This window comes from Corylus avellana, chromosome 7 (genome assembly GCF_965113065.1).
Source record: "Corylus avellana chromosome 7, dhCorAvel1.hap1.2, whole genome shotgun sequence".
In the NCBI taxonomy this organism is placed as follows: domain Eukaryota; kingdom Viridiplantae; phylum Streptophyta; class Magnoliopsida; order Fagales; family Betulaceae; genus Corylus; species Corylus avellana.
The window spans coordinates 23,789,436-23,807,073 of record NC_142496.1 but is presented as its reverse complement, the minus strand read 5'-3'; the positions used below and the strand labels follow the sequence as shown (position 1 = coordinate 23,807,073).

Here is a 17,638-nt window from a genome sequence, read left to right as displayed (position 1 = left end):
TGCAGTTGTTATCAGTATTATCTTGCCTGTTGTGACTAACAAGATCTCGTACCATAAAGTTTCTCCAAGTAGCCCATTTACTAAACTATCTTAAAAACTGTAATTTCCAACAGTCCCTTTCTTGGCCTGGTGCCATACCATTCTTTATTACACTAAAATCTTTACTATGTGGTCTTTGTTGGAGTGCCCCACTCCCTCGTTCGAGTTTTTATTTTTTTTATTAATGCAATCTTGTGAAAAAAATAAAATAAAACATAAGAACCCAAAAAGATCAAGATGCGACGCGTAACGGATGGTAAAGCATAGTGAGGGTAATGACTCAAGTAGCTGAACTAAAACCCCACATCTTCCAAGCATCTCTATTTGAGCTTGTGTCAGGACATAGTCCTAACTAAGTTTCATGCCTTCTTACATTATTCTCAATCCAAATTTGTTGTCCATGAATTAGAAGCTGCCAAGCAATCTGGGAAGAACCCTCACAGACCTTTCTGTCCTTCAATGAATTTTAAGTTCAAGGTGTAAGTGTGGTCACTGCTTCGTCCACTACACCATAAAAACCAGCAGATTGGGTAGACACCAAAAAGCAAAGCGGTTTTGATGAGTGTTTATAGTCTATAGAGAACTCAAAGCTAATGATCTTTGAAAAATAACAATTAACAGCATACGCAGTTAGGCCTTTATTTCTCCACCACCCCCCCCCCCCCCCCCCCAAAAAAAAAAATACTGAACATGCAAGAGAACTAGAAGAGCCTCCAAAATTTCAGCTTCTGCTCAGGTTTGCTTTTCATTGCTGGGATATACAGACTTTCATCCAATTAACGAGACAAACACAACTCTACCTCTTAACATGTTCTATTTCATGCCATGGTAGTATACATTTGGAGCAACATAAATACAGACTATGCGTATTTAGGCCAAAAATGATTAATTTGCCTCCATAAACTTCAAAAAAAAAAAAAAAAAAAGAGTGAAAATCTCAGAGACAAAGTGAACAGTTTCAGCTAAGTTTCAAATAACTTTTAGACTGAAGCCTGGCTAGTTAAACAAAGGTAATAAGCAAAAGTTTTTTGTCATTGATGCACAAAAGCATGTTAAACTAGAAGGATACAAAAGAGGCGACCAATAAAAGAATCACACTTACATGAGGTATAGCTCAATAAAACATGCTAGTGTTAAGACAAAATCTTGACAATGATCCAAATTCCATTCAAAGTAACCTCACGAAAAATATGACTTGAGAAGGCCAAACTAAGTAAGCGAACCTTGCAGTCAGTATCAAGCATTAAAATCCCATTCGATGAAATAATTCTACCTTCACTACGTTGGATGATTAAAAAAATTGGTGATTTTCGTCAAAGAATGTTAAATCTGACCCAGGAGAAGAGCTAAATGACTTGCGTTTTACACTGCATCAACCCAGGAAAAAAAACAAAAAATTATTGCATAAAATTTCTAGTTGTATCTTATTATGAAAAGCTCCAAAGACGCATGCCCCTAAAATATTTGTAGGTTTTCCTTACTACTTTGTAGTTGGCAACTAAGATCACACTACAGTATAAATCCCATTGATTCAAATCCTATGGATCTCTACTACCATTACTTTGGATAAAATTCTGAACAGAATTGGTTTAACATATAAATAAGAGTGAAATAATTACCAGGATTTGTATATCACCATATTGGGCGATCTTTGAAACTAATATCTCTAACTCTGAGTATACACGCTGAATACAGATAGCAACATGAGCTGCACATAATTCAAAAATAACAGAAACCAAGAAATATATTAAAGAAGAAAAACATAAACAAAAGTCAATCTCTATGAATACCAAATTCATTTTGAGCTTGACTCATTGATTCATTAAAGACAAACAGTACGTCTGTAAAGTACTTCATCATCACTCTCATCTTCCTCATCGGACACAATCTCACTCCCTGGTAGCTCCAACTTTCCACCCACACAGAATGTTGGGCCTACACCCTCTGTTTCAATATAATCACCCTGCAATCTTTCTTCGAATCTCTGGTCACTACAGTTGAGGAGCCAATTCAAGGAACACCTGATTCCCCTGCTCTTTAACCTCTGGTACCTGGGTTTAATCCTAGACTCCAAGCTATAAGTAAAATATTCTGGGAATTCCACGAGTTCTTTTATAGGTCTCCCCATCTCAGTCTTAAAAAAGTAATAGCTGTTCTTCATTAGCTCAACCCGCAATGCAATTAATTGGGGACATTTGACAATCATCTTGGCCACATCCTCAGAGGATATCACCCGCCCTATGAGGAAGTCAACAGGTTTCATAATCACATGTTGGTGAAGGCTAACTATCTGTGGCATTTTCTCTATCACTCGAGCAAACCCGTCGGGATCAATCTTGAGCTTCAAATTGAAAAAGTACTGCTGCGAAGACAACTTTGCTTTCAGAGGCAGCCCAATAATTTGGGGGTATTGAGCAATAACCGAAGCAAGTGCTTCCCTCCTAATCCCAAAACTAAGCAAACATTCCACATTTGGTTTAACAGTCTCTTCAAGATCATACCCAAGTATATAAGCCCGCTTCTCCAACATCCTAGCCAAAATCTTCTTCGGCAAACCAAAAGACACCAAGTAATCTACAAGCGGTTTAATCATAGTCCCAACTCTCATCCCCAAAAGATAAGGATATTGTGTGACCATCGGACCAATATCTCTAGGACTAACGCCAATGCTAACCAGATATGCAACCGAAGTACTCATGGTCCCTTCTAGCTTAAACCCGAGAAGCTCAGGATACTTCTGCAACACATACCCAATATCCAGCTTCTCCACATCAAGCCCGCGAAGGAACTTGACAACCGGCGCGAGCTCAACAACCACACTTGCGTGCAACACTTGCGGGTAATTCTTAACAAACTCTCCTAATTTCGACCTCTGAATCCCAATTTTCTCCAAGTAACCCAACACAGGGATAATGTTCTTGCGCACACTACATCCTAGCATCAATGGGTACTCGTTAATATCATCAATGGTCAAGCCTAGCTTCTGTAGGAACTCGACGCGCTCCCTCATGACCTCGACCGTTGAGGGAAGCTCGAGGTTTTCCAGTTCATCAGGAACTATGCCTAAGGTCTTCAAGTAATCGCAAATGATTACACGGGAAACGAGCTTTTCCTTTCGGCCCTGGACCACACCCCAGGTGACAGAAGGCATTTCGTACTCAGGGAATTTGGAGGAGGATTGGGTCGAAAACGAGACAAACTGTAAAACCCTTGAAGGGTTTAGGGTTTGGAGCTGTGAGGGGCATGGGTTTTGGCGGGGTCGGGCTGGGGTTGGGGTTTGAGTGAGTTTGTGAGGTATTTGTGCTGGGTTTCGGATGGCTTTGATGGGTTTTGCTCTTCTGAGGAGTGAGGTCATTGCAAGAACAGCTTGGTGTGTTAGTGTGTGTGTGTGTGTGTGTGATATGGCAAACTGAACTGAAGAAATGGGAAATAGATTTTGTGTATTCAAATTGAATGGAATGTTTGGCTTACCTGAGTCAGAAGGAAGGAAGGAAGAGCGCTGTTGAGCTCTGTGCAGAGGATTGTGTGAGTGCCAAGGAGAGAGCGGGAGAGGGCGGTGGCGATACAGGAAGAAGCACTTCAACCAAATGGGGGTGGCCATTTGGGGGTGGTTTCGACCATTCTCATTTTTTTTTTAAAATTTTTTTAAAAAAAATTATTTTGTGTGTTTTTTAATTTATTTATTTGCTATTTTGTATTAAACTTTTTTTTTTGAGATTTTTTTTTTAAAAAAAAAAAACACTTTAGCCCTAGCCTAGGGGCATCTTGAGGAGTAAGCAAAAAATCTATTCTAAATTTTTGCTTTCTCTTTCTTCTTTTTTTTTTTTTTTTTTTTTTTTTCTTATGTGGAATATTTTTGTTATTTTAAATTTCAAAACGGAAACATTGCAATCTTAATGATAAATTGGGAGGGACATTACAAAATTGAAACATTGCTATTTAAAAAGCAATGATATAACAATTATTTTAAATATTACAAAACTTGTCTAGTGATAGGTGCACTTATCAATATAGAATTTGTTGTTATTATTTATTAAAGGGAAGGGAAAAAAAAAATTAATGTAAAACAGTGTTATAGGGACATGCTTTTTCTTTTTTCTAGTCAATATGAGAAAGGGAAAATGGGGAATTATAGGGACATGCTTAATCCAAGGAAAAGCTTTATTAGTTGGAAGTAAAATTATGCCAATAGTGCAATTTTAGTAGGATGCTAAGATAATTCCTATGGCATCCCTAATTGAGGAGGATAAAGTGGATTGGCAGACAACATTGGTCACAATTTTTCCTTCAATTTTTTGCCTTTTTTATTTATGAATTGTATTCTAAATCCTTGATCACTTAGATTTATAGAACCTCAATTCACCATAAGGCACATTTCAAAGTTGGAATAAGTAGTATTTTCTCCACACCTATGGTGACTTTTAAAACTATTATTGAATAAAAGACGAATTTTATTAAATTTTAATCTAATAGTAGTTTTAAAAGTCACTTACAAATATGAAAAAATAGGGGTAAGAAAGTAGAAGTATGTAGTATTACTCTTTTGTTATTGCTTCCGTTCATCTCAAATCGATGAAGGGCTAAGCATGTTCATCTATTATTATGCTTTGTTGTTTTTCTTGGCCATGAAAATTCCTGACGTGTGGTTCAGGGCCGAAAGGAATAAATTCCTTTCAGAGGCTGGAACTGTGTAGAGTAAAAATGAAGCGAAAGAAGAAAATAGAAGAAACCTAGATATCAAACCTAATCAATCAAAATTACATGTGTCCCTTGAACATGTGAAAAGCACATGCCTTTTTAATAGCACGGACAACATTAGAATAAATTTTATTAAAAAATTATTTGCATCTCACATGTTATTAAAAAAATGAACTTATATCACTTTTATAGACTAAGTTGAAAGAAATTCCTCCAACCCAATTTGAAGAGAAACAAAGTCCAAACTGAAATGGAGCCACGGTAGAGAAAGGTGATGATAGCCAATATTAAGAAGCAAATTATGTTCTAAATATCTTATGGGAATTTTTATTAGATTGAACAAGAAATGCCATAGCAGTATGCCACCAAAACTGCACTAATTTTCACTAAAACATTCAGCAACCCAGAGAATAATTTATCCTCCCCAAAACCCACAGAAGTCAGAACCACAAAAAATAACCTAGACACACCAAGGAAACTGCAAGACATACATAGAAATTTTTGTGTTTGTGTGTGAACAAATAGAACACAAACCCAGCAAAAGAATACCAAGAGAACAGAAATATGGACAAAGTAATTAAAAAAAAAAAAAAATCAAGTTTTCTTAAATGGTTACAAATGCCCAAACTCTTCCACAAGGAAAGTGAGTTCGATTGCACCCATAACAAAATACAATTACAAAAATAAAGCAAGGTCGTGCTCTAAACCTATCATACGAGAAAAAGGGCTGTACCCTTCCTATTCCTAAACTTACAAAATCAACGCTCCATCACAACAACCTCATCAAAATTCCAGTCTCTAACAAGATCCCTCCTCACAGCACGGCTTCGGACGAGACGTGGGGTGCCCGGCATGCCGTTGTTGCTTGGTAATGTTGGTTGCGGGGTCACTTTGGATGACAATGTGACACAAGGATTTGCCGATGTGGGTATAAGAGATGACCGCCGGGCTAGGCAGTTGGCAATAGCAGAACATCTTCCATCGTTGTCAGAACTTGAAACAGAGTAACTCCTAAAAGATTGTGATGGACTTTCTACACTGTGACAAGTAAGACATTTCAGACTCATGTTTGGACTCTTGAGCAGTCTCCCACTGGAAAAGACGTCTGCTGCAGCTTATGCCACAATAGAACAAAAGAAACAATCAGAAATCTACTATCATACATGAGAATTTTCAATTTACAAATTGCACAAAGAGAATATATAGGAGTCTTGCAATCATACTGATGTTCGCATTTTTGGTGTGTAATGGACAAAGAGCAGATCTCATCCATTATCCAAATTCATAGTAGTAAAAGTACCAACAAAATAATTTAGAGAATATAAATAAAACCAGTGAAATAAAACTGGTCCTCTCTCTCTCAACATAAACAATATTAATAACCAAAAATAGAATTTGAGGATCAATTGGGGCCCAGAAAGATCAAGAACAGGGCATAATTTCACTACTACCAATCATCACAAGACATAATAATCCAATATCCTAGAACTTAAGGGCAGACCAGCAAATTTTTTTGTGAAGACTCAAAACTGCATATTTCAGATTGTTGTTTAAATAGAAGTATTATCTTCATGTGCCTTACACAACATTCTAAACACATTTGCATAATCTAACATGAGCAGTTTTTTTTTTTTCTTTTTCTAAACAAGATTGCATTAATTAAAAAAAAAAAAAAAAAAAAAAAAAGGAGTACAGAAGGAGAGGATGGGGGACCCCAACAAAGACCCCATAACAGTTAGAAGATGCCCTAAAAAACCTTTTTTTTTTTAACATGTGGGAATGGACCAGACCCGTCAAGAAAGGCGGTCAGAACCGACGGTTTTTTAGATAGTCTAGAGGATTAGCTGCCTGGAGAAACTCCTACTGCAGCGACAAGAAAACTTGATGGTCACAACAAGGAAGATTGCCCTGAGAATGTTTGGATTGAAGCCACTAAAGAGGAACTCCACTTCAATGTCCAACAAGAGAGGTTTCCAAGGATTAACGCTTGAAAAGGACATCAGATTTGGAATTGACAGTTTTCATAGGCAAAAAGGGGGCACCGGCTATAGAGGGGCAAAGGAAAAGGAAAAGGAAAGAGATGATGTACACAAGAGCCAAGAAACTGCTGCGCGAAACCAAAAAGAGCAGTGGTGCGTATAGCCACTCGTGGTGGAGGGGAGATGGTGCGGGAAGGTGATAAGGGGTTACTGGGCGAAGGTGGAGGAGGATGGCCACTAGATCTGACTTTCAAAACACACACACACAAAAAGAAAAAAAAAAAAGAAGAAGAAAAATAGAGAATCGAGAGAGGGAAGGAGAAGGAGAGCAAGGGAGCAAGCGTGGCGTTTGTGGGGAGGGGGGAGGAGGGCGAAGGGTGACACTCACTAGGCAGAGGAAGGCCTCTCCCTAGGAGGAGGAAAAGCTCTAACATGGGGAGAGGAGAGAGAGAAGCGGTCGCATTTTGTTACTATATACCTGTTATTCTGGGTATAAAGTAATTGCATATTGTATAAAAACCATAAGGATAAGAAGTTATAATCAAATCTCTCTCTCTCTCTCAATTGCCCAGACAAGCAGACAACAGCAAATGCTTTCACCACTAGTTAAGGTTTTGTTACATCACAGATACACAATACCTATAAAATTTTTGATCAACTAATGAACCAAGAAAAAAAATGAAAATATGGACAACAATCTACCAGTTAAGGTTTGGTTCTACATCACAGATACACAATACCTATAAAGTTTTTGATCAACTAATGAACCAAGAAAAAAAATGGAAATGTGGACAACAATTGCTTGCTGGTGGACTAAATTTCTACTTTTGATTTTTCATCCTTTTTCCTTCAAAAGCTTGTCCACAACAATGTTGAAGCACATCATGTACAACTATTTTATAAGATCACAAAGAAGGAAGCCAGGGCCCAAAACGGATGTTGTGCTACTCAACATGGTAACCATTTGAACAAATAGTAAGAGTACTGCAATCAACCCGCATGCTAAAACACCTCTCAATAAGAAAAGAAAAAGAGGTTTTACATCCCAATTTTCTTTTCTTTTCTTTTTTTGGGGGGGGTGGGGGGGGGGAGAACAAACAATGGCCTAATAGTTTTCATATATATCCTTGTTGCTCCATGGTTACAAACTTACAAAGAAACATGGTGGCAATAATAAACATCACCATCATTTTTATCTTTATTAGTCTGTTCTTAAGCTTTCAAGATTTGATGAAAAATAAAGATTTTAGCCACAGTGATTGCTGATAATGCAGACTGAAACAAGAAATTCAAATTTCATTTTTAGTCATTCCTTTTCATAAAACGTGTATGTTTGCCTCAACAAGTACAGAGTAATTCTCTTCCCAATTTAACCGACTGCACCTTATGACCTAATATATCAAAATGTCATTCACTTGCACGCCCTAAATTATTGTATATGCGCATCCTATAGACCCATTAACCCATGCCCTAAGACCCTCACAGCAACAAACAATTTTCTTGCTCCCATCACTCTATAAAGTCAAAAAACAGAAACCCATACTGAAATCTTTGACAATTGAATGAAAAAGACAAGAACTTCAAATAACATCAAAATTGACAGTTAAAGAACACAAATATATGGATACACAGAAGAAAAATAAGCCAATCAAATCTAGGTAGAGACTAAAATATATGAATTAAAAGACTTTGCACATGGGTTTGTAGTTTGTGAATATAACATGAAAGAAGTTGCCCAAATGCTTGAGAGAATTTAACGTGAAGGGACTAATTAAGATCTGAGAAACAAACCTCTTTTCTCTCTGTCCGTCAATCTGTCTAGTCTATGCGTACCGTGACGTGATTATAGAGGTTTCGATTCCTGAGAGGCTGGCAACGAAGGATCTAACAAAGTAGACTTCTTTTTATATGTAGGGGGAGATGCAGAGGGGGATCAGATTCTGTGAGCATCTACAGAGAAGTTCCTGCCCCGTGTGAATGTACTATGATAAGCTGTGCGTTTAGGTCCCACTTCTTCTTTTCTTTTTTTAATTTTTTTTTATTATTATTTTTATTTTTATTTTTATGATGAACCACATATTAATCATATTTATATAATTATAATTTATATCATGACTTCTGCCTTTCAAGTTTCAAGATTAGAATTTAAAACTAAACATGTAATTTTATAGTAAGAGTGTTAAACATAAGAGACTCCACTCCGCTAGACTGATATGGCAGTATCAATTATTTTCTTGATAAACCGAAATTAAAAGTTGATAAGAGCGTCCATGTCAGTCTAATTTATTATAGCATTTGAATGATGCTAGAGATATTACAAATTCATTTACAAATTGATGTAATAATTAAGAGAAATAATAAAAATCATTATCTCAACTATGATATCATAGTGAACAAGTGAATCTGCTATTAAATTTTTGTGGAACTCACATGAATCCACAAATTCGTTGAAATAATTAAGTAAAAAAAAAAATTGATTTATTAATTTATGTAAAATATGAATTGCCACGCCAATTTGTAAATAAATGATTTGTAGTAAAAGTTGTAGTTAGGGGTGTAAAGTACACTTTGTAGATGATGGATTTTAGTAACCGTACATGGGTGGGACCCTTTTTTTTTGTTCTAACTATATGTGACATCTGCTTTGTATTTTTGGGTTGTTTGATGTAAAGAAATAAAAATATTTTGGACATAATATATATATATATATATATATATATATATATATATGTACACGGGTGGGCGGAAGTGGATATTATCTTCTTCCGCCTACCCAAATTCCACTATTCGTCTGCATATGTGTATATAGGGATATGGTATTCACCCATTGCTAAACATTCGCTCATAACTCATACGGACACATAAATAATAGATGCGGAGCGATTTTAACTGCTCACCTAAACACTCCTTAGTTATAGTACCCCACAAATTTTTCATACTTAAAATTGGGCTAGTTTGCAATTGCATCATATATATATATATATATATATATATAATTTGAAAGGAAACTAGAAATTCTAAAACAAAATCTCTTTTTTTTAAAAAAAAAAAAAATCAATTTAAAAATATTTTTAAAAAAAAAAAAAAAAAAGAAAAGAAAAGAAAAAAGACACCGGGTCAAAAACAATCTCATAGTACCAGGCCCAGGTTCAAAGGTTTTCGATCCATATCCGTGTCTACTAGGTCGGTTACTCCCCGTTTGAAGATCGTAATTGTACCAGAATTCCTTGTCCGGCCAGGTTTAGGAAACAAGCTACAACTCAATGCCGATATATATCATACAGAAATTCAAGATTTGGAAAGTATTTTTTTTTGAGAAAAAGATTTGGAAAGTTAGCCAAGTGGGTGTCTGAGTTTTGTTCGATCGATGGCTACTTCTACAGGTCGATGGCTATCAGTAGACGTGAAAAGATTAAACCGAGTGCAGGAAGCCAAACCGACGGGCATGGTGAAAATTAGCTTCATCCGTAGACATCTAATACTCCGACGGGCGTCTCTCAACGACGTCGTAGTGTTTGATGATCGGAGAACCACTTTGAGGCCTGACCTTTTCCTCCAAGTTCCTAACCAAGTTCTCCTACACCCGCCCTCGCACGAAAACTTCATCTCCGCCTCACTCTCAACCCTCGGCCTCCCGATTTGTTCCAGGTGTTCCCACGACCACGTGGCGGAGCACATCGTGTCTCGCGCCCTGCGCCTGGCCGCCGCCCCAACCGGTCTCATGGGGTATTTCATGGCGGTGGAGTTGCGATTCTTCAAAGTCGAACACTTTGCGGGCACATCAAGACGCGCGATCGAGAAGTTGATGGAGAAGGGCGGCTTCGTTGCAGAGAAGAGTGATCAAGAATTGGGCACGTGCAGTATCTGTTTGGATGAGCTAATTTCGTCGTCGGATCGGACGGAGGAGCTTCTTCGGATGGATTGCTCTCATCTTTATCACCAATCTTGCATTCTTCCCTGGCTGGAAAAGCAGAATACTTGTCCCTACTGCCGCCGCGAGGTGGAGGAAGAAGAATGATGTTCGATTCTTCATGCTTCCGCCCAGTTTCCTTAGTTTTTGATTTTACTGGAGTTGTAATTCTTCCAATATATTGTAAGCAACCGTTGTCGTTTTGATGAATTCAAGGTGTTCTGTTTTTTATTTCCATGGTTCTTTCGGTTTAATTTGGAGTTTTTACTTATTAATTCAGCGTTTTTCACCCACAATTACCCTTCAAGTTATTAAAAATAAAAAAATTAATGGACTAATTTGAAAAGAGCCGTTCTTTTTTGTATTTTCAGATTTTTTTTTTTTTTTTTTAAAAAAAATAAGAACAATTCTAGTTGTATAAAAGTTGAGTTTTTAGATTTACTGTTTTTTTAATATATATATATATAGAACCACCGACTTCTTTGTCTCCTAGACTTGTTGGTAGAAGGAATCACAAACCTTTGAATCCGGATCCGGTACTCCGAGGTTGATTTTGACCCGATTTTTTGCTTATAACCGACTTGCTAAAACGGATAATAGTCGGGTTATAAGAATAAACGGGTAGTAAAATCCTGCTTGAGAATACCTGGTAGAGTTCCTTCTTCGGTGAGGAATAAGAGATAAGAAGTCGAGCTATATCTATATAAATACGTGCGCCAAGTGGGTCTCTTTCATTCGTCTCCAACTTTCCCTTCCAGCTCTTAGCTCGCTCCCATCGGGTTTGTCTGGACACATGGAAAGAAGGCCTACGGGAACTGGCAGGCTCGAACTTCAAATCTTCCCTCATCACCGAATACTGGTGAGGACCCACAATGACTTGGAAGTCCTAAATGACATCATATTAACCCCGCCGTGGACTCTGCTTTTTGAAGGTTTTCCTGCACATTGGCTCCTAGAACCAGCCTTTTACCAACACTGCTTTTACGAGGTGGTCGCGCGCTTTCGCCTTGACTTCAGGCCTCTGGACCTCGGTACTACCCAGCGCATGATTACGCGCGCGTTACAAATGAACTTTTCCATGGTGGTCGAGTTTGATCACTTCGGAGATGATCATGATGAGATATTTGTCGTAGAAAGCGTCGGCGGTCTTTTTCAATCAAGGTTGCCTAATTTGGATTCTATTCAAGTTCTGGACAGTGTGGATTTGGCACCCACATGCGGCGGCGGAAGATCAAGAAGCATGATTGAAAAGTTGATCAAGAAGGACAGCTTTGTTGCAGACAAGAGTGATCAAGAACTACTGGGTATCTGCAGCGTATGTTTGGAAGAGCTTTCATCGCCGAAAGGGGTGGAGCTTCTTCGGAGGGATTGCTCTCATCTTTATCACTAGGGTTGTATTCTTCCCTGGTTGGAGAAGCGGAACACTTGTCCCACCTGCCGGTGCGAAGTGGATCAAGATTAATGACGTTGATCATTTTTTTTTTTTCCTTTACAATTTGATAGTTTTTTATTTTACTTCTTCATATCGATGTTATTTTATTTTATTATTATTATTTTTTTTTTATCAAATCATCTCATTTTTTTCTTTTAAATCGGCAAATCTTCCCATATGTGTGAATTAATTATATACTAATAAACTTATAAGCGTTGTTTGGAATAAATTTGTTCTTATTATTATTTTTGGTGCAAATTCATATGCAAAATTAATTAGGATTCTTTTGTGGCCTTATATGCAAAGTTAGAGATTATAAGGCCACAAAGATACATTTTCCAATTTTCGGTTTATAATGATTTACATCCCGGAGCAAAGTAAATATCATTTTATGGAATAAAAACCAATCTTCAAACTCTTAGGCGATTATTCAATTTTAAATAACCGCCATTTATGCGGTTATTGATGAAGACTAGGTATATATATAGACGGGTTATTAACCGGTTTTTATAAATGATTTCATCATCTTTTTTCTTTAATATAAAACCAAATTTTTTAATTCAAAAGAGAAAATACTTGTAAGATACTTATAAGTATACAAAGCTTCCCTATGTCAAACTAAATTCAAAATGAAGTCTACCAAAATGACATTTTATTATATCATCAAATTTATCAAAAAATTGTTAATTCATATAACTATCTAATTAACACATTAACTAGACCATGCATTAGAAAACAATGCATTTTCTTTTGAAAAAAATCGTATTTAGGCTTAAAATTTTTATCTGATTTAAATTTAGTCGTTGACTTTCTAATTTTAGTAGAGTTAAATACTTTTTTTGTCCTCGTGATTTAACAACTTTATTTTTTGTCACCTTAATTTCATTTTGTATCATAAATAATATCTCGAAAATGGCTAAAAATGGAAATGGTACTTCTGTCCAAGTTTCGTAAAAAAAAATTGACAAAAATTCACGTCAGCACCCTTAAAAAGTCAACATGTGTCCATATACCTGATTAAAAATAAATAAATAAATTTAAAACTAAAATTATAAAAAACATTAAAAATTTAATTTTTTTAAAAAAATTTAAACCTTAACAACCTTGGGGGTGGTCGAACCGGCCAAGGGTGGCTCGAGCCATCCCTTTTCCATTTTTTTTTTAATATTTTTAATAATTTTAGTTTTATTTTTAGTTAGATATATGGACACGTGTCAATTTTTTAAGAGTTCTGACATGGATTTTCGTTAAATTTTGCACGAAAGTTAGAATCTAATTTCTTTTCTAAAACAAAATCTTTTTTTTTTTTTTTTTTTTAATTCAATGTTTTAAAAAAAGAAAAAAGACACCGGGTCAAAAACAATCTCATAGTACCGGCCCAGGTTCAAAGGTTTTCGATCCATATCCGTGTCTACTAGGTCGGTTACTCCCCGTTTGAAGATCGTAATTGTACCAGAATTCCTTGTCCGGCCAGGTTCAGGAAACAAGCTACAACTCAATGCCAATATATATATACACACAATTATGTCATACAGAAATTCAAGATTTGGAAAGTTTTTTTTTTTGAGAAAAAGATTTGGAAAGTTAGCCAAGTGGGTGTCTGAGTTTTGTTCGATCGATGGCTACTTCTACAGATCGATGGCTATCAGTAGACGTGAAAAGATTAAACCGAGTGCAGGAAGCCAAACCGACGGGCATGGTGAAAATTAGCTTCATCCGTAGACATCTAAAACTCCGACGGGCGTCTCTCAACGACGTCGTAGTGTTTGATGATCGGAGAACCACTTTGAGGCCTGACCTTTTACTCCAAGTTCCTAACCAAGTTCTCCTACACCCGCCCTCGCACAAAAACTTCATCTCCGCTTTGCTCTCAACCCTCGGCCTCCCGATTTGCTCCAGGTGTTCCCACGACCACGCGGCGGAGCACATCGTGTCTCACGCCCTGCGCCTGGCCGCCGCCCCAACCGGTCTCATGGGGTATTTCATGGCGGTGGAGTTGCAATACTTCAAAGTCGAACACTTTGCGGGCGCATCAAGACGTGCGATCGAGAAGTTGATGGAGAAGGGCGGCTTCGTTGCAGAGAAGAGTGATCAAGAATTGGGCACGTGCAGTATCTGTTTGGATGAGCTAATTTCGTCGTCGGATCAGACGAAGGAGCTTCTTCGGATGGATTGCTCTCATCTTTATCACCAATCTTGCATTCTTCCCCTGCTGGAGAAGCAGAATACTTGTCCCTACTGCCACCACGAGGTGGAGGAAGAAGAATGATGTTCGATTCTTCATGCTTCCGCCCAGTTTCCTTAGTTTTTGATTTTACTGGAGTTGTAATTCTTCCAATATATTGTAAGCAACGTTGTCGTTTTGATGAATTCAAGGTGTTCTGTTTTTTCTTTCCATAATTCTTTCGGTTTAATTAGGAGTTTTTACTTATTAATTCAGCGTTTTTCACCCCCAATTACCTTTCAACTTATTAAAAATAAAAAAATTAATGGACTAATTTGAAAAGAGCCGTTCTATTTTGTATTTTCAGATTTTTTTTTTTTTTTTTTTTTTTAAGAACAATTCTGTTGTATAAAAGTTGAGTTTTTAGATTTATTGTTTTTTTTTTTTTTTTTAATTTTATCAAATTGTTATATTTTGATTACTTAATGGGTTTTTCAGGAAGACGAATACAAAAGTGTTTAATTTGACATTGGTGGGTAGTTTGGAGCGCCCAAGTGACACTCTTAAAAAAATCGAGTTTAGTTCTTTACAATTGTGTTAAAATTTTAGTTAAATTATTAAATTTCATTTTTTATAAGCTTAAATTTTTTGGATTATTAATAATTTAACATGACATCAAAGTATAAGTATTAAATTTGAACCTACGTAAATGAAAGTATTAAAATATTAATTAAATAATTAAATTTATCATTTTCTACCAACTTAAATCTTTAAAATAATTGATAACTTTACGGAATGCTTCTCCAAGAAATTCCATAATCAAACCAACCAAGGATCTTTGGGTGACAGGTGAGAGGCTACGGGACCAAATCTTCTCATGTGTGTGAATTAATCATATACAAACAAACTTTTTTTTTCATAAAATCTTCCTTTGGTACAAATTCGGAAATTCCCAACGCCTAAAACATGAGAGTTCGATATTAGAAGGCCACAAAGATACATTTTCCAATTTTTGGTTTCAGTTGACAAAAAGATTATATATCGATTTACATCTGGGAGCAAAGTCTCCAGTAGAGTTTTTATATGACTCAGTTAGGGTTGGGAGTCGGATAATTCTGTTACGAATAGTCGTGCTATCTCGGCGAGAATTGGAAACTTTACCTTATTTACCCTCCACCACATTAAAATATCAAAGTTGTCACTTGGAGTCTCCATCTCTTTCGTATAATATTGCTCTATCTCTGTCCGACACATCGTCACATTTTTGGATGCCCGAAATGAATGGTAAATAGCTAAAGCATCTTTCTTATTAGTACCCACACCTTCGGACCTTGTGCAACTACGCTCTTCATTTCCAAACCTAGCCAGGCTAGCCCCATTTTCATTCTTAGCATATTGCTCATATACCGGCTCAAGACATCCTTTAATTTGGTAACAATTTCTTTTGCTTTTACTAGAACCACATTCGTTTGGAACCAAAATTCCAAGACATTTATCTTGTAACGTGGATCAAGCACCGATGCAACAAACAACAAGGGGTTAATAGACAAAAAATTTCCCCAATACTTATCATATTTCTCTTTCATTTGCATTGCCATGGTACTCAATGAATAATCACTACTTTTACAATACTCATCCAAACAATGATACACATTTTGAAGAATACCAAAAAACAAGTTAGAAGTTGAATACAAGGAACCCGACATCTGAATTGTTTCGTCATAAAATACACGCAAGAATTTAACAATGTGTCGAACCTTATTCCAATCATCTTCATTTGGAGCCCCCAACACATCCCTCCCTCCACAATCATCATTCAAATAATGTACAAAATTCAAATTTTCATCTAACATAAGATTAAATGCCCTTTCATACTTTTGTGCCGCCTCCAACATGGTATAAGTAGAGTTCCATCTAGTGGAAACATCAAGAGTCAAGGAAGACCAACACCCAAGATTCTTCCTTTCTACACAAGACTTAAAGCGGGCTAATCTTTGGGGGGATCCCTTCACATATTTCACCATATTTCGAACACTTTCAATTGAATCATGTGCACCCTTCATACCCTCCTTCACAATTAAATTTAGAACATGGGCACAACACCTCACATGAACAAACTCATGGCGACAAATAACATCATCATTGGACATATTTCTTTTACTAAACTCACTAATTGCTTTATCATTAGCACTTGCATTGTCAAGTGTTATCGCCAACACACGAGTAATCCCCCATTCCACCAAACATTGCTCTATTTCCTTAGTAATTGTTATTGTCTTGTGATCCGACACTTGGCGAAATGCCAATATTCTTTTCTGATATTTCCAAGTAGAGTCAATGAAATGTCCCATTACAACCATATAATTCATATTCTGAATCGAAGTCCAAGTGTCAGTTGTCAAACAAACCCTTTGACCAACCATCATCAACTTCTTTTTGATTATTTCTTTTTTGGTCATAAACAACTTAACACAATCTTTCATCACTGTATAGTGAGAAGGAAGCTCAAAACGAGGCTCAAGAACCTTAAACATTTTCTTAACACCCATCTTCTCCACAATTGAAAAGGGAAATTCATCAACAATGATCATTTCACAAAGAGTCTCCCTAATAAGTTTTTCAGAATACTTCCCAACAATTAGGTTATTACCAATACTACCATCACTCTGACTCTGCCTGGCCATAAAGGTGAATGTAGATTAAGAGCCATCTGTTTTTGCTTTTAAGCTCTTATACTTTTGGCATTTTTTGAAATGGTACAACATGCTCGAGGTGTCATTGTTTGTCCCATGACATTTATACTGAGCCCCACAATAGTTACAACTTGCAATAGGAGCTTCTTCAGAACTATTTGCATCTTTAGTAAAATGGTCCCATACTGAAGATCTTTTTGTTCTTAATCTTTTTTTACAAGGGATTGGGGGTCGTCGACCACGAGTACGACCATGAGATGCTCCCCTAAAACCCCTAGAACCAGCACATCTAATCCCTTAGGTATCAAACTCATCAGATTCATCAATATCATCAAAGGTTTCTTCATCAAATGTGTTTTCATCAAAGGTTTCATTATCATCTATGCCTATGGGACAAGAAGCACTAGTTGATGTCGAAGGTCGAGGTGCAGTCATATGAACTTCTGAAGTAAAAAGTAATAGTTGAAATTAATTAGTTAATGTGACAATGTTTGACCTATGGGCTATGACTAAAACTCAAACTAATGGTTGGTTTTAATTAGCAAAATTAATTTGCTGATTTATGGTGTTCATAAAACTGAGTTTTTCACCTAATAGTGCAAAATGCAAATCAATGATTCAAGATACATGTGTAAATTGTAATGTGTTATCCAGTGAACCCGTGGCCGTGGGTACCATAAAATTAGCCAAGAAAACTTTTCCCATTCTCAACCGCCAACAAAT

The 17,638-nt window shown here is 36.6% G+C and overlaps 3 protein-coding genes across 5 annotated transcripts; 1 reads left to right on the top strand and 2 right to left on the bottom strand.

The window, feature by feature from the left end:
• Window positions 1-1,623: 1,623 nt before the first annotated feature.
• Window positions 1,624-3,623, bottom strand: LOC132184257 (Mitochondrial transcription termination factor family protein). Its single transcript, XM_059597818.2, has one exon. It carries the CDS (start codon window positions 3,392-3,394, stop codon window positions 1,862-1,864), a length of 1,533 nt encoding a protein of 510 aa, XP_059453801.2. The 5' UTR covers window positions 3,395-3,623; the 3' UTR covers window positions 1,624-1,861.
• Window positions 3,624-5,316: 1,693 nt separating this feature from the next.
• Window positions 5,317-8,675, bottom strand: LOC148584694 (PyrD). 3 transcript variants are annotated; one of them, XM_088518391.1, is made up of 2 exons: window positions 8,508-8,675; window positions 5,317-5,851 (listed from the first exon to the last, which is right to left on the bottom strand). In XM_088518391.1, the coding sequence occupies exon 2, from the start codon at window positions 5,802-5,804 to the stop codon at window positions 5,496-5,498; it is 309 nt and encodes a 102-aa protein (XP_088374517.1). In that variant the 5' UTR covers window positions 5,805-5,851; window positions 8,508-8,675; the 3' UTR covers window positions 5,317-5,495. The 3 variants fall into 3 exon arrangements, with proteins under 3 accessions (XP_088374517.1, XP_088374518.1, XP_088374519.1); XM_088518392.1 differs by having other exon boundaries at window positions 5,317-5,845; XM_088518393.1 differs by having other exon boundaries at window positions 5,317-5,842.
• Window positions 8,676-10,083: 1,408 nt separating this feature from the next.
• On the top strand, window positions 10,084-10,734 carry LOC132185939 (uncharacterized). The gene has a single exon (XM_059599755.2). The coding sequence runs from the start codon at window positions 10,084-10,086 to the stop codon at window positions 10,732-10,734; it is 651 nt and encodes a 216-aa protein (XP_059455738.2).
• The last annotated feature ends 6,904 nt before the right edge of the window (window positions 10,735-17,638 follow it).

Coding starts and splice junctions, on each gene's coding strand:
- LOC132184257 (XM_059597818.2), bottom strand. CDS start 3,394: ATGACCTCACTCCTCAGAAGAGCAAAACCCATCAAAGCCATCCGAAAC.
- LOC148584694 (XM_088518391.1), bottom strand. CDS start 5,804: ATGAGTCTGAAATGTCTTACTTGTCACAGTGTAGAAAGTCCATCACAA.
- LOC132185939 (XM_059599755.2), top strand. CDS start 10,084: ATGGCTACTTCTACAGGTCGATGGCTATCAGTAGACGTGAAAAGATTA.